Source organism: Gopherus evgoodei, chromosome 22 (genome assembly GCF_007399415.2).
Source record: "Gopherus evgoodei ecotype Sinaloan lineage chromosome 22, rGopEvg1_v1.p, whole genome shotgun sequence".
NCBI lineage: Eukaryota > Metazoa > Chordata > Testudines > Testudinidae > Gopherus > Gopherus evgoodei.
This window is the reverse complement of record NC_044343.1, coordinates 14,302,659-14,323,172: the sequence shown is the minus strand read 5'-3', so window position 1 is coordinate 14,323,172 and position 20,514 is coordinate 14,302,659. Positions and strand designations below refer to the sequence as shown.

The 20,514-nt window shown below is 46.7% G+C and overlaps 1 protein-coding gene across 5 annotated transcripts in view; it reads right to left on the bottom strand.

The window, feature by feature from the left end:
• Nucleotides 1-20,514, bottom strand: part of MARCHF2 (membrane associated ring-CH-type finger 2) — an 82,546-nt gene that overhangs the window by 42,703 nt on the left and 19,329 nt on the right. For all 5 annotated transcript variants that reach the window (XM_030540401.1, XM_030540399.1, XM_030540397.1 and 2 more), the window contains one exon: nt 2,401-2,596. In XM_030540401.1, the coding sequence (XP_030396261.1) occupies nt 2,401-2,596 (196 nt within the window). The remainder of the gene's footprint in view (nt 1-2,400; nt 2,597-20,514) is intronic.

Below are 20,514 nucleotides of genomic sequence, written 5' to 3'. Positions count from 1 at the left end.
CAGTGGAGTTCTGTTGGTTTCTTTCCTGGGCTTGTCTTGCAGTAGGAGGCTTCTGGGTACACATCTGGCTCTTTTGATCTGTTTCCTTATTTCCTTGTGCGGGTATCGTAGTTTTGAGAATGCTTGGTGAAGATTTTGTAGGTGTTGGTCTCTGATAATGGAATTATGTCAGATTGGAGGGACGTTTCAAGTGAGGTTCCACGGAGGTCTGTTCTGGCTCCGGTGATGTTTAACATCTTTATTAATGACCAGGATGTAGGAGTAGAGAGCATAATGATCAGATATGCAGACAGCACAAAGCTAGGGTGGCTGCCAACACTTTGGAGGACACAGCTAAAATACAAAGGGATCTTGATAAATTGGAGAACTGAGCTATTGACAACAAAATAAAATTCAACAAAGACAAATGTAAGGGGCTACACTTAGCGAAGAAAAAGCAAAATGCACGACGTGTGGGATAACTGGTTTGGCTGCAGCACTGTTGAGAAGGATCTGGGAGTTGTGGTGGATCACAGCCTCAACATGAGTCAGAATGAGATGCAGTTGCAAAAAAAAGCAATGAAATTTTAGGTTGCATTAACAGAGGCATAGCATGCAAGTCATGGGAAGTGAGAATACTGCTCTACTTAGTGCTGATTAGACTTCAGCTGGAATATGCATCCAATTTTGGTCACCAATGTACAGAAAGGATATGGAGAAACTGGAAAGAATCCAGAGGTGAGCAACTTCCAATACTTGAAAAGCTGCCATAAAAGAGATGGAGCAAAGTTGTTCTCTTTTCACAGACGGCAAGACAAGAGGCAATGGATTCAAACTTCAGCATAACAGATTTAGATTAAATCTCAGGAAAAACTTCCTAAATGTTAGGACAATGGAACAGACTGCCCAAGGAGGCTGTGGAAGGTGCTCTGCTGGAAGTTTTCAAAAGGACGCTGGAGCCGTCTGTCTGGGATGGTTTAGACACAATAAATCCTGCATCCTGGAGGGCGGGGGGGGGGGGGAGACTAGATGACCCTTGTGGTCCCTTCTACCCCTATGATTCTAACAAATTTCAAATCTATTTAGCTTTGAAACCTCATCAGGCCTATTTAGTAAAATCATGTTTTCTGACTAACTCAGCTACTGCCCTCTTGCACTGTAACTCACAATTTATTTATTCATCCCAGGGGAAACATCTGCAAGCTCAGTTATGTTTTAGATATGCTCACTCTAAGCAGGAGGCCCAAGTTCTTCAGCAGGTATAGTATAATAGCTGCACAGTAATTTAGTAAGTCTGAAAGATCAGTTGGTCAAAGATATCTTCCTCTCCTGTACGGAATGACCTCTACAATGAGCAGGAGATGTGACACTACAAACAGCCAGAACAGACCTATCTAAAGAGGGGAAGGAACCGAACTTTCTGACCTACGAACCAAATGCTTTCATGTGTACCAGGGTCACTCACCAAGGACTGGTCCATGACACACAGCATCAAAAGTATACTATGCCTCATATTTATGGGCAAGATACACCAAGGAAATTAAATGCAAGAGAACTAAGTTAATACAACATTGAGATATTAGATGTCAAAATACGGGGAGGATAGGGAAGGAAAAATGACACTTCTCGAAGCCACATTACACATGAACATTAAGTTAATAAAGGAGACACCACATTCAAGACAGAATTCTACTTATGTATGGACAACAGGGCAAATGAAAACAACAATTCTGCATTTCCACAGTGTTTTTGTTTGCAGTCTCAATCATAAAGGCAAATTTATAGTTCTCTGGCCTCCTCATTCACCCAATTTTGTCTGCCTCTAAGGAGGCTAACAACAAATATACTGACCCCCATTCTCCAACCCTCCTCTAGGGCATACACCTGACTCTCGGCCAACTCAAAGGCATGGACTCTTCTCTTCCACAGATTTCTTCCAGTTTAAGTTACTATGTCAAGGCATTTTGCATTTTTACAATGTGTCATATATACTCCTCACATTATATTAGTTATTATTAAAATTGAGGAAAAATGACTATTTCCTAGTAATTTTTTTAATCATTGCTGGTTATAGTGCATTAAAAGGTATGATCAAATTGTCTATGTCCAAAACAAAGCTCTGGTTAAGAATAATCCACCATGTGACTCTGGGAGACTGTTTCATCTATATGTAGGGCCTAAACTAAGTTATGCAACTTTTAAAAATAAACTATGCAGGTTCAATTTTTAAAAAAAAAAACACTGAAGGAAGAAGATGGTTCATGTTTTGCTAAATACACAGCTTTACAGACAGGCTGAATGCAGGGCCCAAGGGACCTGACGGTACCCCAGAGTACTGAATTCAAAACTGTTACATCAGTCATTTTCCTTCAAAGGTAAAGAAAACAACATATGAAAAGCCAAGCAGGAGGAAAGTGGTACCTCTGTGAGGGGCCTTGGTCTTCTCTCTACGACAAACTCAGTGTGGCAGAGCTCACAGTAACTAGTGTTGGAGGAGGAAAGCCATTTTTCCAGGCAGCTCTTGTGCACGGTCCCCAGTGTTCCTGTGCAGTCGCAGGGAGAAAGCAGTCCCTCCCCATTTCCACCTTCATGGCAGATTCGACAGATGGGACCATCACTAAAGAAAGAGGCAAATAATGGGATGAAATTGCTGTCAGACTGGGAAGAATGGCACAGCCATGTCCAGAGAACATTGGGACACATCCCGCCATGCCCTGCAAGGGCATGCTAATGCTAGACAAGGTGCTGCATTGTGCTGGAGACTGGGGGACTCTTCAAAGCAAACTGCTGTGGCAGCAGCAGAAATAGCTCGATAAAGACACACAGTAAATGACTGCATGTGGGCCATGTCAGTAACTGCAAGGACATTACTAAGAGTTACATCTTAGTCTACACTAGTACGTAATGAGGGAGCAAAAACTACAGTGGACCAGAGTCCAGAATGGCTACCTGTACTGCTGGGGAGGCTTCTAAAAAGCACCAGATTAAGATGCTACGGATCGATTCAGAGTCTTCATTTTCAAGCATATGCTGTAAACAGAAATATCTCACTAAAGAGCTTAGGGTCTCAGCTCTACGGCATACACAGCAAAAGTGCATATCTAAGTCATGAAATCGCAGTGTTAAAAATCAGATAATTGAGACCATCACTTGTTTTCCCCCTCTCACCTATTCACATTCAGATGCGATTTTGGCAGCTGCTGTCTCAAAACCAGCTAGAACTAAAGATCAAGGCTGCATTCGAAATAAAAACAGATCAGAAACCATGCTCCCAAAAGACATATCATGTGCTAATAAATAAAAGACCACTCAACAAAATTAGCGGCATATTAAGCTTCTCTGTTCACCACACTGAAATCAACTCCACCCTCCATTTGTAGACTGTCCATGTATAGTATCTGCTCTGCAGGGCTAGGGAGCTATTTCTTCCTACATATCTATAAGAGGCCAGGCCTAGTACACAGATTGCACTTCAGTAACAATACAATGCATTAATCATTCCCCTAGTGGTTTGAAATCTCATATAAGACAGACATATTGGAATCAAGTGTGGAGGAAGCCAACACAGTAATCAGACAGATTTGATTTTAAAGGTCAAGTATCTTCTGACCTGCCAGGACTACAAAAGGTTTGGAAGACTAGTACAAATACTTTCAGGGCCTTTTAAATTTTCCAAGCAATGGTCCTGGGTTGTTGATCGAAATGAAAATATTTCAGTCTGTTCATATATTCCTGAGGGTACCTTTCCCTGGGTGTAGGGGACTGCGGAAGACTGTGTCACGGCCTAGCTAGGGTATCTCCGCTTTCTCGGCAGCCTTGTAAAAAGCCCCTGCTTGCTAAGTGGCCGGTCATTGTAGGACACGGCATGCCAGTTATAACTTGCTTTTAACAGGTTGAAACCAGTTTGTATGGCCTGAGGCCAAAGGGTGGGCATAGCTTGTAAAAAGTCCCTTTTTGCATATGTATAAGTTGCTTTTGTACTGTGTATATATAGCTGTATGCTCCCGGTCCCGCCTTTAGACTCCGACCCAGGCTGAGCTAAGCTTCGGTGCTGGGTTCCCCGCCAAAGTAACAGCAACGCCCAGGGTCCCCGTTGCAAATGTGTCACTTTACCTTCGTTAAAGCCAAATAACTCACAGTGTGTGTGGGCCTCATTCTTGCAAAGCATCCAAGCACGTTACACTGGGTCTTTTTGGAATTATGTTATTGTGCACTGTTAGCACAGTCCAAGGCTGCTCACCACAGGCGCACTGTCCAAGTAGCTCATAAGCGCATTTAGGCTATGTCTACACTATGGGATTATTCCGATTTTACATAAACTGGTTTTGTAAAACAGATTGTATAAAGTCGAGTGCACACGGCCACACTAAGCACATTAATTTGGTGGTGTGCGTCCATGTACCGAAGCTAGCGTCAATTTCTGGAGCGTTGCACTGTGGGTAGTTATCCCGTAGCTATCCCATAGTTCCCGCAGTCTCCCCCACCCATTGGAATTCTGGGTTGAGATCCCAATGCATGATGGTGCAAAAACAGTGTCGCGGGTGATTCTGGGTAAATGTTGTCACTCAATCCTTCCTCCGTGAAAGCAACGGCAGACAATCATTTCGCACCCTTTTTTCCCTGGATTGCCCTAGCAGACGCCATAGCATGGCAACCATGGAGCCTGTTTTGCCTTTTGTCACTGCCACCGTATTTGTACTGGATGCTGCTGACAGAGGCGGTACTGCAGTGCTACACAGCAGCATCCATTTGCCTTTGCAAGGAGCAGAGATGGTTACCATCCCTATTGCACCGTCTGCCATTGTAAATTGGTGATGAGATGATGGTTATCAGTCATTTTGCACCATTTGAAACTGGAAATTGGCGATGACGGTTATCAGTCCTTTTGTACCGTCTGCTGCTGTCATGGGTGGTCCTGGCTGCCTCGCTGAGGTTGGCTGGGGGCGCATGGTCAAAAATGGGAATGACTCCCCGGGTCATTCCCTTCTTTATGTTTTGTCTAAAAATAGAGTCAGTCCTGCCTAGAATATGGGGCAAGTCTACTAGAGAGCCAGAGAGCACAGCTGCTCCGGGTCAGAGCCCCAGAGATCCCCGCAGAAATGATGAGCTGCATGCCATTCTAGAGAGTGTCCCTGCAACAACCCCACCCGTTGCTTCCCTCCTCCTCCAACCCTCTTGGGCTACCATTGCAATGTCTCCCTATTTGTGTGATGAAGAAATAAAGAATGCAGGAATAAGAAACACTGACTTTTTAGCGAGATAAAATGAGGGGGAGGCAGCCTCCAGCTGCTATGATAGTCCAGGCAGGACATTAAAGGGTCGGGGGGAGAGGAGTGCAGCCTCCCGCTGCTATGATAGTCCAGGGAGTACAGAATCTTTTCTTTAAACATGAAAGGTGGGAGGGGCTGATGGAGCTCAGGCTCCAGCTGCTATGATGAGGAGGGTTACCAAGCATTTTGTACCATCTGCCAGGAATGACAGGGAATCATTCCCATTTTTACCGAGGCCAGCCAGGAGCACTCACGGGATAATGACGGTTTTCCACCATTTTGTACTGTCTGCCATCAGGAAAGGAAGGGGTGAGGATGCTGCTGAAAAATGGCAAGAAATGATTTTTCCCCTTTTTCTTTCATGAGGGGAGAGGGGGGTAAATTGACGAGATACCCTGAACCACCCCGGACAATGTTTTTGACCCTACAGGCACTGGGAGCTCAGACAAGAATGCAAATGCTTTTCGGAGACTGCGGGGATTGTGAGATAGCTGGAGTCCTCAGTCCTCCCTCCCTCCCTCCATGAACGTCCATTTGATTCTTTGGCTTTCCGTTACGCTTGTCACGCAGCACTGTGCTGAGTCCCTGCTATAGCCTCTGTCTATCATAGCCTGGAGATTTTTTCAAATGCTTTGTCATTTCGTCTTCTGGAACGGAGCTCTGATAGAACAGATTTGTCTCCCCATATAGCGATCAGATCCAGTATCTCCTGTACGGTCCATGCTGGAGCTCTTTTTGGATTTGGGACTGCATGGCCACTCGTGCTGATCAGAGTTCCACGCTGGGCAAACAGGAAATGAAGTTCAAAAGTTCTTAGGGCTTTTCCTTTCTACCTGGCCAGTGCATTCGAGTTCAGCTCGCTTTCCAGAGCGGTCACAATGGTGCACTGTGGGATACCGCCCGGAGGCCAATACCGTCGATTTGCGGCCACACTAACCCTAATCTGACATGGCAATACCGATTTCAGTGCTACTCCTCTCATCGGGGAGGAGTACAGAAACCGGTTTAAAGAGCCCTTTATATCGATATAAAGGGCCTCGTTGTGTGGATGGGTGCAGGGTTAAATCAGTTTAACACTGCTAAATTCGGTTTAAACACGTAGTGTAGACCAGGCCAGAGAAGTACAAAGGAATGGGTGGTAACAACAAAATCTACAGAGAACTGGCAAAATGAGGCAGAATTTCTGCCTCAAAGATTCACATTGGCTTAGGCAGAATTTGCATTTTCAGTGATGAATCAATGCAATGCATAAAATTAAATTGCATGGAAGTGAAATGTCAGTTCCAGAATGCAAACAATCTGTCTTCAAGGAGTCTGGCCTGGCCATGCTGACTGCCTGGTTACGTTGCCCTTTCTCCCTCTCATGGATCTGGCCTTATGTTTAAGTGTTAATTGTTATATTGCCAAGGGTTTAAATTCAATGTAAATATAAGAAGTATTTTAGGGATCACAGCGTGCCAGAAACAGAAAAAGACATAGTGGAATCCCCCTAGGCACCTCTCCACAGCATCAGCAAAACACTGCAGTGAAACTGCAACAGAAAGAGCATGTTGGGGGAAGTGCCAAGGAGCAGAGGGTGGGGCAACGTGGCAGGAAAGTCCCATTCAGGAAAGTTTTCAAAGCAACAGCTGTGTTAGTCTGTATCCTCAAAAAGAACAGGAGTACTTGTGGCACCTTAGAGACTAACAAATTTATTTGAGCATAAGCTTTCATGGGCTACAGCCCACTTCACTGGATGCATAGAATGGACCATATAGTGAGGAGATGTATATACATACAGAGAACATGAAAAGGTGGAAGCTGTCGTACCAACTCTAAGAAAAAAAAATTGTAGTGATAATCAAGATGGCCCATTACAGACAGTGTGACAAGAGGTGCGAGGACACTTACCATGGGGAAATAGATTCAATGTGTGCAATGGCTCAGCCATTCCCAGTCTCTATTTAAGCCTAAATTGATAGTGTCTAATTTGCATATTAATTCAAGTTCAGCAGTTTCTCGCTGGAGTCTGTTTTTGAAGCTTTTCTGTTGCAAAAAGAACAGTAGCACTTGAGGCACCTTAGAGACTAACAAATTTATTTGAGCATTTGTCTGGACAGTCTCTATGCAAAAGAATAAATGGACACAAATCTGACATCAGGAATCATAAAATTCAAAAACCTGTAGGAGAACACTTCAACCTCTCTGGCCACTAAGTAACAGACCTAAAGGTGGCAATTTTGCAACAGAAAAGCTTCAAAAACAGACTCCAACGAGAAACTGCTGAACTTGAAGACAGGAGAGAAGCAGCCGGCAGGAGGACCTCTGCTGCAAAGATGGGAGCGTGCCACAGACACAAGAAAGGGAAGGGAATGGTGTGCACAAGCCACACAGACCTAGATACTGGGTGCCCTAAAACACCCTAGACAGACAGGAGCTGGGACAGGGAGTGGGGAGAGCAGGAAGCAGCAGGTGCCACCCTGCTAGAGAGAGGGGAGGTCAGGGCCTTTTTAAAAAAAAAATAAATAAATAAAAATAAAAATAAAAGCAGGGATTGGGGAGGTTCAGCACCACTCTCTCACTGCTGCCAGTGGGTAGAACCGAGGAGGTGCAGCTCTGTTCTACCCAGTCTCTGCTAGCACTGAAGGACGTCTTCCTTCCCCCATACTGCTAAGCCCTGGCTCATGCCATAGTTCGCTCATTGAGACTTCCATCAGCTGCTCCTCTCGGGCCTTGACGACTATCCAGTCTTCATGCCATGCCACAGTCATGTGCAGTGCCCCTGCTTTCCTGCAATTTTGACCACGTTGCCACACCTTGGCATCATTTCACCAAACCGTCACCTTCCATGTCAAGTTCAGAGCTCCCTGGAGCACTGAACGTTCCATAGTATACACATCCCCCACTGTATTCTGCCCATTCTCACTTCCTTGCTCCATCTACTCTCCATACTCTTACCTCTTTCTGCCTCCTGCTTCTGGAACCCTCTGCCAGTGTGCCACAAACTCTCACTTGCTTCCAAATCCTACTTGACACTGCTTGACTCCGTTCCTGAGCCAGCTACTCCTCTTTGCTTGCCCTAGCCAGGCCTTGGACGAAAAAGACAGAACACCATAGCTTAGAAGCCTAATGCAAAACATAAAAGTATCTTGGCTCTCCCTACTTCTGCTCCTTTCTTTTGATCCACAGTGGAATTCTTCAGGGCACGGGGCAGTGTCTTATTTCAGTCAAGCACCAAGTCCAGTTATGGTGCTATATAAATATGGCTCAAATAAACTATAAGCAGCATTAACAACTGAGGTAGTAAAAAATAATAAAAAACACCCCATGTCTCAAATATTCTCATGCTTCTGTTATTTGCTAAGAATTGCATCTGTGAGATATTTGATCTACTCTCTTCCTGTTTGAGAAATCTCAGGATTTCCAGTGTCCTAATAGAACCTTGACTACCAATAAGCAATCCAGTGGATAATATCTGAAAAACTTCTAAAACAAAAAGGCAAAATTTTGCTGGAACTACAAAGGAAATATTTCAATTGTGACTCCATTCTGTGGAGAGATTGCAACCCTGACCTAGCCCGTCTCTCACGGTTTTCAGATCAGTCACGCTGTTCCTGGTATTGTTTGGTTTCATGAGATCTTGAGGTCAGTTACTGTGGCAGGACACAGTCTACATTATCAGTAGCATTGTTCCTTCCTTCTCTTCCTATTTTGGTTTCAACAACTCTTCCATTTCACATACTTATCTGAGCCAAATAAATAAAGCACCAGTACTAAGTACAGTAGAACCTCAGAATTACGGACATCTCGGGAATGGAGGTTGTTCGTAACTCTGAACAAGCTGTTATGGGATGCTCCTCAGGGCGGACTGCTAAGCAAGGGCTCAGAGTTCTACAGTGGCTGGCCGGTGAGTGGGGGTGGGGACAGACAGCTGGTTCTAGCCCCCTGGCTGCAAAGTTGATGAGTGAGGCACCTGGACCTTTAAAACTGAGTTGCTCCTCCAGAGTGCAGTGTGCAGGCAGGAGCTCTGGCTCCAGCTCCAGCAGCTTAAAAACTCCAGGCCATGTTTCAGTAGCAACTCGGAAAGTTTCTTTTCTAGACTTTGTAAAAGCAGCAAAGAGTCCTGTGGCACCTTATAGACTAACAGACATTGGAGCATGAGCTTTCGTGGGTGAATACCCACTCGTCGGGAGCATGAGCTTTCGTGGGTGAATGCGTCCGACGAGTGGGTATTCACCCACGAAAGCTCATGCTCCAATACATCTGTTAGTCTATAAGGTGCCACAGGACTCTTTGCTGCTTTTACAAATCCAGACTAACACGGCTACCCTCTGATACTTTCCTAGATTCTGAGCTTGCAAGCTTGTTCCCCTTCCAGCTAGTGGGGAGGGAGAGGGGAAAACAGCATTCACCACCTCCTACCTGTAAGTGGCTGTCCTAACCCATCCTAAGTAGGGAGTGGGGATGGGGACAGGCAGTCCAGATCTGCCTACCATTAAAATGCAATACAGGCACAGTACAGTACTGTATTTGTTGGTTTGTTTGTGGGGGTGGGGATGTCTCCATTGCTGCCTGATAGCTTATTTCCGGTTCCCCGTGGTGTCCAGTTGACCAGTCAGTCTCTAACTCTGGTGTTGGTATCTTTGAGGTTCTACTGTATTTCACTTGGTTCTGTGGTTACTCTGCTCTTGGTTTGGCCATGTTCACAGTCAGGTTCAACCACATGGCTCTGTTTGACTTCAAACACCTTAAGTTAGGTGACCAGGTGTCCTGATTTTATAGGGAGAGTCCCAATATTTGGGGCTTTGTCTTATATAGAGTCCTATTACCCTCTACCCCGTTCCGATTTTTCACACTTGCTGTCTGCATTTTCACAACTACTTCAGGTTAGGTGACCAGAGATTTGAAATAGTGATGGCTGAGTAGGATTCCATTACAGCCATATAGACACCCTCACACCAGAAGCCCTAAAAGCAGCACGGTTTACAGATACTATTGCATTTTTATGCTCTGGAATTCCAGACAGTTTGCTTAACTGATCCTCATTCCCCCACCTAATTTAAAGGCATGAGCTGTTTCCCACCCAGTGGGATGTCCCAAGTGTTAATCCAGGCTTGGGAGTTCCCAGTCAGCTGCCACATCCTGGCCTCCACCCAATGGCTACTGAAACTGGATGGGCTCAGAAGCTAGGGCTATAGCCCCAGCCAAGGCACTAGCCGTGAGAGCTCTGACTGGAGGACTGCCTAGCTCCACAAATTGGTCCAGCTATGCTATTTAAACCAGGAGGAAGAACAGGAAGTTTGTCCCACCAACAAGGTGGTTTCCTGTTGGGGCTGCATTGGACCCTGCTTGTGCCTGCTTCCTGCACCCAACCCTGTTCCTGCTCTGCTCCTGTCTTACCCCCGCCTTCACTCCTGTTCCCACTGGGCTCCTGCTCAGAGCTTGATCTTTGCCTCTCCTCCTGCCCTTATGCCTCACCTCCAATACAGTCCTGGTTCCAGCCTGGCCTCAAACTTCGGACCCTGACTCCCATCCAGTTTGACCCTTGGCTCTGGCAGTTAGCATCTGACCTCTATTCTGACCTTCAGCTTCAATTCCTGGTTCTGATTCTGGCTTGACCCCAGCTCTAGAAACTTGCAGTTGACTCTGGTGCTGCATGGCTTCCTGCCCCACCCATTAGACCTGTCTCCAGCTCTGCTAGGCCACGCTGCCTGAATCCCAGTCCATAAGTGCTTGCTCAGACTGCTTCTTAGGGAGGGCCCAGCAGAATGAAATCAGCAAGGCTCACTCTTTCTTTGCAAAGGGAATTGGAGAACTGAGTGGGTACTCCACCTCCAGACAGACTACCTGGCAACACAGGCCCATCTTGCTCAGTTTACTGAGGAGAATCAGGCACTACACTAATGGGCTCTTCAACACTGACCTCTGGGTCCCACTTGCTGTGGCACCCCTCACACAAGGGCCTGTGACTTCATTGCCAGAACATTTCAATGGGCACCATGGAAAGTTCCAAGGGTTTATAAATCAAATGTCTCCTCTAGTTCCAACCTTAGCTGCAAATGTACTCTTCTGACCAGGCCAAGGTAGGCCTGGTAGTCAGCCTGGTAACGAGGGAGGCACTGGACTGGACCTCCCCACTATTAGAGGGCATTACTCCAGTACTAACCAGTTGGGACACCTTCCTACAGGCACTGTTGACATCCACCATGCTGGAATGGCTGAGGCTGCCCAGCAGAGGCAGGGTACTGCTGCCGCATATGCTGCCCACTTTTGCCAACTGGCATCGGACACAAAGTAGAATGAGGTGGACCACCTATTCCACTTCCAATGGGGTCTGAGTGAGGAGCTCAAGACCCCAGTGAAAACCCCAGCAGGCCTGGACACCTTTATAGAGCTGACTATACAACTTGACAACCAGTTGTGGGAAAGGCGTGAGAAGAGAAGTGAGAGTTTCCACTTACCCTGCATGCACCTGCTACAACCACCACACTATTCAGCACACCAAGCAGATGCAGATAGACTCTGCCCACTGGCAACTTAACCCTGAAGAATCCTCCAGGCTTGGGAGTCCCCAGACAGCTGCCACACCCTGGCCTCTACCCAATGGGCATCACCTCCGTCTATGCCTCTATTATGGCCAGCCAGGCCACTTCATCTCCACCTGCTTGGCCTGAAAGCTGACTCAAAAGGGTCTGGAGAACAAGCCAGCCCAGTCCTGGTCTGAGCTGGGCACAAAAGCAAGATATAGCCCCAAGTCCCAAGGCTGAGTCCTGACAGGATCATGAACCGAATCCCACCAGGTGGGGCCACAACTCCAAGTGCCTGTTACGCTAAGAGTCCTGCACCAGACTTGACAACTCCCTGTGCATAAGGCCCTCATCAATTCAGGCACCGCAGAAAACTTTATGGACAAGACAATAGACCAGACCCTTATAGTCCACGTCTGTCCAGGACCCGATAGAAACCATTGATGGGGCCCCCACAATATCCTCAGGGCCTGTAGTCACTGAAACCATCCCCCTGGAGGTCACAATCTGGGGGTATCAAGAGATGCTGCAATAGAGTGTAATACGCTCCCCATATTTCCCCCGATTCTGGGTATCTCCTGGCTAATCCATCACAATTCCCTCATTCACTTGCAGGAGTCACGAGTCTCTCTTTCCTCAAAGTTCTGTCAACAGCACTGCTGGGATCTGATGGATGGGAAACACCCAGAAGACGCACAGGCCCCATGGGAAGTAGTGATTGGCCTAACGGAGATGGGAGGTGGAATCCTTGTTTAACTCCCCACCAAATACAGTGATTTTGCTAATGTATGCAGACTCCCTACCTCCCCATCGCAACTACAACTGTTCTATAAACTTACAGCCTGGAGCAACAGTCCCATTTGGCCGGCTTTATGCCATGTCTGAACCTGAGCTAGCAACCTTATATGCATACCTCCAAGAGAATTTGGCCAAGGGTTTCATCCATAAATCCACCTCACCTGCTGGGGTGCCTTTTCTCTTCATGAAGAAGAAAGATGGCAGCCTCCATCTCTGTGTAGACTACCAGGCCTTGAACCAGATAACAGTGAGAAATTGAATATTCACAAAACTAGACCCTACAGGGCGCATATAACCTTGTGTGCATTAGGCATGGAGACGAGTAGACGACCATCTTTTGGACCCACTATGGCCATTTTGAATACTTGGTGATGCCATTGGGCTGACAAATGGACCCACTACATTTCAGTACTTCATTAATGATGTATTCTTGGACATCCTAGATCAATACGTAGTAATGTACCTTGATGATACACTTATTTTTTCAGACCGTTCCAAACGGCATACAACTCATGTTCACACCATCTTGGAGAGGCTTTGCCAACATGGATTATATGCCAAGTTCAAAAAATGTGCCTTCAACTGTTTCTACTGACTTCATGGGATTAATCCGGTCCGTGGAAGGAGTTAAAATGGATCCAGAAAAGGTAAAGGCGGTCTGATATTGGGTAGTACCTCAGAACACCCACAAAGTTCAGCGTTTCCTGGACTTTATGAATTTCTACTGCTGGTTCATCTTGAAATTCTCAGAGCAGACTGCCTCTCTAACCGCTTTACTCCATAAGAGCATCCAGTTCAGTTGGATTCTGGAGGCCCAATGTGCCTTCCAGCACCTAAAACTTGCATTTACTAGCCCAACCTGATACTATACAAGCCTTAATTGTTGAAGCGGACTCTTAATGTAGCAACTGGAGCAGGGTTCTCCCAGAGGCATGGGTGCAGCAAGTGATGCATCCGCATGCTGTTTATTCTAGAAAGCTCACTCCTGCCAAGCAAAATTATGAAATCCTGGACAATGAACTCATGGCTATCAAACCTGCCTTCAAGGAGTGGCAACACTACCTTAAAGGGGCCTTACAGCCGGTCCAAGTATACACAGACTATAAGAATTTGGAATATTTATAGAAAGTCAAAGCCCTCAATCACAGATAGCTCCAATGGGTCCTGTTGTTCTCCCATTTTAATTTTACAATCTCCTATCATGCAGGTGGTGGGAATGGCAAAGCAGATGCCCTGTCCCAAAAAGTGGAGTACTATGCTGACCAGAAGAAACCCGACCAAGAGATCTTCTACATCCTAAAGTCTCATAACTTCCTCAGTGTGACAATGCTCCCGGACCAGTTTGTCCTAATCTGCTCAGCCTCTGCCAATGGGACTTCCCCGACGATCAAGAAGCCATCGACCAGGAAGTGCATGAGCTCTAAGACAGACTGACCTTTGTGAAGAGACGCATATATGTTCCCCCTGGCAGTCCCCATGTGGCAGCTCTGCAGATGTGCCATGATTCCCCCTTGGTGAGGCATTTTCGCTGTTCCAAAACATAGTACCTGGCCTCCTATTTCTTTTGGTGGTGTCATAAGCACATGCAGCCTTCTGTGACTTACATGTCTGACTAAGGTGCCACACAACAAACCTTGTGGGTTTGCCCATCTCACTAGACTTAGGGCTTGTCTACATCACAAAGTTGCAGCACTGGTGAGGGGGTTAAAGCGCTGCAACTTAGGAGGTGTACACATCTGCAGGGCATCACCAGCGCTGCAACTCCCTGTTTGCAGCGCTGGCCGTACTCCCGTTTTGTCTCGGGTGTAGAGGATCCAGCGCTGGTAATCAAGTGTAGACATTTACCAGCGCTTTTCTTGACCTCCGTGGAATAAGCAGGTATCCCAGCATACCTGAGGAAGCCTCTGGTAATCAAGCAGGTCTCCTTCCCTGCGGTTTGCTCTCGCGTTCCCCGAATCCCCGAGCAAGCAGGTCTCCTTCCCTGCGGTTTGCTCTCGCGTTCCCCGAATCCCCGAGCAAGCAGGTCTCCTTCCCTGCGGTTTGCAGGGGGGTTCGGGGAACGCGAGAGCAAACCGCGGCGAAGCTGGTCTCCTTCCCCGGTTTGCTCTCGCGTTCCCCGAACCCCCCTTGAAGCCGCCCAACAGCGCTGCAGTGTGGCCACATCTAACACCACTTGCAGCGCTGGTTGCTGTAAGTGTGGCCACTCTGCAGCGCTGGCCCTATACAGCTGTACTAATACAGCTGTAACAACCAGCGCTGCAAAATTGTAGATGTAGACATACCCTTAATCGTGCAGCTACCTGAGTACAATAGAGATATAGCCGTCTTAACTATTGTCAATCACCTTGTCAAGGATGATTCCCCACTCTGGTGGGGACCCGCAAGGATTTTAAAAATTAATACTCGTCACTCTAGACTTGTATTAAAATTTTAATGTTACAGTTTTTCTCTGATCTTAGATGGGTAGATGCTGTTGCCACCACCCAAGTGCAAAACCCCTTTGAGAACCCAGAAAGGCGCACTTGGGAATTCCTTCCTGTTGGGTACCCTCAAGCCCTTTCAGCCCTGCTCTGGGGAAGAGCTAAGGAGGGGGCGGGGGGAAGAAATCAACTGTTGCCACCAGCTAATTTAAAAAAACAAAAAACAAAAAACCACACATCTGCACAAACCTCTTAAGAGAGACAGAACTCCAATCCTGTTCTTAAAAAAGGTTAAATTTTATTAAAAAAAGAAAATACATTGGAAAGCTCAGGCTATTGGTAGATTTAAAAAGAGCAAATACAAGAATTAAGCATCAAGAATAGCTTTCTTGAGGTGCAGGTTAAAGGTTACAAGCAAAACAAAAGCACCTGGGGTTAGCACAGAGGAATCCACAAGCCATAAATAAAAGAAGATAAACCTAATTGTGTCTTCCTAGACATTTCCTGATCTAGTTTCTGGAGAAGAATGATTTAGTTGGTGTTGGTCCTGCTTTGAGCAAGGGGTTGGACTAGATGACCTCCTGAGGTCTCTTCCAACCCTAATCTTCTATGATTCTAAGATGTAATCCCCTCCCATTGCTGCCTCACCAACTGTAATGCCCCCTTAATTGTGGCCACAAACGAGTTCAGAAGGGTGAAAATCCCAAATTGGGATGTGGCAAAGCCCTGTAGGCAAAGTACAACTGCTGCAACACTAGGTCCCAATCATTGGTGTGCTTATTCACAAATTTATGTATCATGGCCCCCAAAGTCCCATTAAACTTCTGCACTAGGCCATTTGTTTGATGGTGGTAAGGGGTGGCAACCAAGTGGTTCACCCCATGAGCTTCCCAAAGACATTTCATGATCCCTGCCAGGAAGTTAGTTCCTGAATCCATAAGGATGTCTGATGGCCAATCTATCCTGGCAAAAATGTCTGCCAATGCCTGGCTCATGCTTTTAGCCTTGGTGGCAAAATTCATGAAGGTCAGTATGTACAGCTTTCCTCTGGGTGTTTTCTTAGGGAAAGGATCCAGAATATTCACAGTTACACGCTGAAATGGAACCTCAATTATGGGGAGTGGCTGGAGAGGGACCGTGACCTGGTCTTGGCTTTTCTATCCTCTGGCAAACCTTACAAGACCAGACATAGGTAGAAACATCCTTGCCCATTCCCTCCCAGTGGAATGACTACCTCAAACAGTCTTTGGTCCTGTTCACCTCAGCATAGCCACTAGGGTGATCGTGGGCTAAGCACAAGAGCTTTTCCCTATACTTAGCTGGAACTACCAACTGTCTCTGAGGATGCCAGTCCTCCTCGTACCCACCAGAAAGGGTTACTTTGTATAACAGTCCTACTTCTACAACAAACCTGGACCTATCGAAAGAGCTGAGAGGCAGTAGGTTGCTCCATGCCACCATCCAAGCTCCATTGAGGCTTTCATCTGCTTCCTGCTCTGCCTGGAACTGCTCCCTTGATGCTGGAGACATTAGTTCTTCGCTGGGTTGTGGATTTGGACCCACTGGAAGCGATGCAGGTGATGGGCATGTTTCCATCGATTGTGAACCGCTTTCCGCTGGTGCGCAAGGTTGTATTTCAGGCTCTGGTTGAGCTTCTTGTACTGGTTTAGCTGCTGCTGTTGCTGCAGGCGCAGGCTCTGTGGCATCCTTTGGTGCTGGCTTCCCTGACTCTGGCGGGGTTGCAATCATGGGCTCTGGTGCTGACTGCTCCGCCAGCTCTGATCCTTGGGCTAGTTCTGGCTGGGTCCCAGGAACTGGATCTACAACTGCTGCCATAGACTTTGGTCTGGGGTCTGGTTCCACCACCTCTGGCTGGGTCCCCAGGCCTGTGGTATCAAGGGACACAGACTGGGTCCTTGTAGGAGGCACAGGAATGGGGTTATGTAGGGAGGCCTCTTTAGCCTGGCTGCGGGAGACCATCCCCACCCTTTTTGTTAGCCTTGCATGGTTGGCCAAGTCTTCTCCCAGCAGCATGGGAATGGGTTAATCGTCATAAACTGCAAAAGTCCATATTCCTGACCAGCCTTTGTAGTGGGCAGGCAACTTGGCTGTAGGCAAGTTAAAAGACTTGGCTTTAACGGGTTGCACTGTCACTTGGGCCTCTGGGTTGATGAATTTGAGGTCTACCAGGGACTGGCAGATAATTGACACCTGTGCTCCAGTGTCTCTCCACACATTAATCTTCCCGCCCACACTCACAGTTTCCCTTCGCTCTGGGGGTATTTGCGAGGCCTCTGGGCCTGAAGGCTCTCGGTGGGATCCCGGGGTGATGAGTTGCAGTCGGCCTTCATATGCCCCAGCTCATTACATTTAAAGCATCGCCCAGCTGATTGTGGGCTGGGGCGAGTTGGGTGGTTGGAGAGTAGGGTGGTAGGACGAGAGGGCATCTGGGGTTTTCCTGGCTGTGTGGAGGGCTCTTCCTTGTGAGATGGGGCCTTGGGCTGACTTTGATGGTGGGGTGTTATTTTGGGTTGCCCCTTCTGGTATCTGCACCAACTGCTACTAGCACTCTTCTCCGCCACCTCCATTCATTTGGCTCCAATCTCCCCACCCTCAATTACAGTTTTGGGGTTCCCATCTAGGATGTACTTTTCTATCTCCTCAGGCACACCCTCTAAGAACTGCAACATTTGTATTAGGAGAGATAGATATTCCAGAGACTTAACATTTGCTCCCAACATCCAGGCATCCCAATTTTTTTTTACAATGCGGTAGGCATGTCAGGAAAATGTCACATCTGGTTTCCACCTTAGGGCTCTGAATCGCCGAGGGGCATGCTCGGATGTTAGCCCCATCCTAATTCTGGTCTTTTGTTTAAAAAGTTTGTATGCGTTCATGTGTTGTTTAGGCATTTCAGCTGCCACCTCTGCTAAGGGCCCACAGAGTTGTGGCCTCAGCTTCACCATATACTGGTCTGGAAGGATGTTGTACCCAAGGCAGGATCTTTCAAAATTTTCTAAGGTGGCCTTTGTATCATCGCCTATCTTGTATGTGGGGAATTTCTTGGAATGGGGAGTGGTACCTGGAGGAGGATTGCTAGGGCTACCTGGTTGAGCCAGCTTAGCTTTTTCCAGCTCTAAGTGCTTCAGCTCCAGTTCCGCTTCCAAGCATTTCATCTCATTCCTTTCCTTCGCTTCCAGGCGCTTCTCCTCCACTTCAGCCTCCAAGTGCTCCACCTCCAAGCACTTCATCTCTAGGAAGAAATTCCTGTCTTCCGCAGTTAGAACTCAGCCTGGGTTAAGGGCATCCCTCCATCCTGGCAGTGGGATCTCAGGTTAGGGAGGGCTGACCCTTTCCCCCTGGGAAATTCCCAGTCCCCCATCCCCTCCCTGCATTTCTGTCATGGAGCTGGATATCTGGGCTTAATCTGGGTCGGTCTTCTTCATGGTGTACCACTTTCGGAAGACTGGTTGCTCTAGGGTTTTGGTGCCCAACAGCAACCTCATGCACAGGGCTGCCCTGTTGCCACAAAGCTAGGAAAAAAATAAACTGCTTGTTGGGCTCCCTGGCTTGGTAGGCTGAACCCTTTGCATGCCAGTTCCCCTTCAGCCAGCAAAGAAAAGAAATAAAAAAAATAAAAATAAATAAATAAAAACGCTCTGGCTTTGCAGGCTGACAAAAGGAAAAATGTGTCTTTTTAAAATCCCGAGGTCTGTGCTTCTGGTTCAAAATGATCCCACTGCTCTGCTACCATGTCAAGGCTGATTCTCCACTCTGGCACTTTGAGTGGAGAAGTTGGGGGCCCTCAAGGGCTCTAAAAATTAATACTGGCCACTCCAGGCACGTATTAAACTTTTAAGGTTACGGCTTTTCTCTGACCTTGGATGGGTGGATGCTGCCACCACACAAGTGCAAAACCCCTTTGAGAACCCAGAAAAGCACATGTGGGAATTCCTTCCTGTGGGGTACCCTCAAGCCCTTTCACCCCCCTCCGGGGAAGAGCTGAAGGGGGGAAAAAAAAAAAAAAAAAAGGAAATCAGTTGTTGCCACTAGCTAATTAAAAAAAAGTATGTGCACAAACCTCTTAAAACACAGAACTCCAATCCTGTTCTTAAAAAAGGTAAATTTTATTAAGAAAGAACGAAAGAAAGAAAAATAAATAAATACATTGGAAAGCTCAGGCTATTGGTAGATTTAAAAAGAGCAAATACAAGAATTAAGCATCAAGAATAGCTTTCTTGAAGTGCAGGTTAAAGGTTACAAACCAAACAAAAGCACCTGGGGTTAGCACAGAGGAATCCACAAGCCATAAAGAAATAAATAAGATAAACCTAATCGCATCTTTCTAGACATTTCCTGATCTAATTACATCTCTGGGGTTTTAAATAAGTAATTTTTAGGTATGATAAATGATTTTTCATATCTGGCCCAAAGCTTCTTACAGTATTGCTGCTCTGTCCCCCTCTCTCCAGGAGAACCACCACAGACAGACAAAGGGGAAGATTTTTCTCAAATTTTAAAAAGTTCTAGCCTTCCCATTGGCTCTTTTGGTCAGGTGCCCACTCACTTCCTTTTACCTATGCAAAGCAGTAATACTTTTTAACTCTTTACAGGTAAAGCAAGTAAAGAACAGCTATTAAGAGAGATTTTATGGGTAACTGGATGTCCATAACAGGGAGCTACCCACCACCTTCATTTATCACACATCTCATGAACATGGCCCACTTTGTGCCTTGTACCCGGTTACCTTCCTTCGAGGAGACTGCCCAGCTACAGGGAGACCAGCTCAGAAACCCAAAAGATACATGGAAACCAGGTCATCTGCCTTCTGGACTCCCTGAGTGCATTATTTCTGACAATGGTGCTCAGTTAATGACTTGCTTCCAGCAGGAGGCCCTCCAATTGCTGAGAGTACACTCTTGTCTTTTTTCATCTTTTCATCCGCAAACGAATGGCCAGACAGAAAGAGTGAACCAAATCCTGGAGCAGTATCTCCAGAGATACAGCAACCACCATCAGAACGACTGGTCCTCACTGTTATCCTATGCAGAGCTCACATATAACAACACTGAACATGCTTCCACAGGACGAAGCCCTTTTATTGCAAATACACATTCCATCCCCAGTTCCATCCTTAAGTATCCCTAACCTCCCCTACTCCAGCCACTTCAGATCGGGTACAACTGATCCATTGTACCCAGAGGGAGCTAAAAACCCACCTGAGGAAGCCAAACAGGACAACAAGTGACATGAAGACCAATGGCAACAAAAAGGCCCTGAATTCACTGTAGGCCATAAAGTATGGCACTCAGTAGAGCTCCTCCATACCAACAAACCATCCCATAAACTCAATCACCAATTCCTTGGCCCACATTGAATCTACTAACAGACCAACTTTGTCACCTTCAAACTCTACCTGTCTCGTTCCTTCAAAATCCACCCAGCATTTCATGCGTCCCTATTGAAGCCATATGTGACTAACCCTTTTCCGCACCAGACCCAGCCACCCCCCATTCCGATGTGTGTGCAGGACCATGAAGA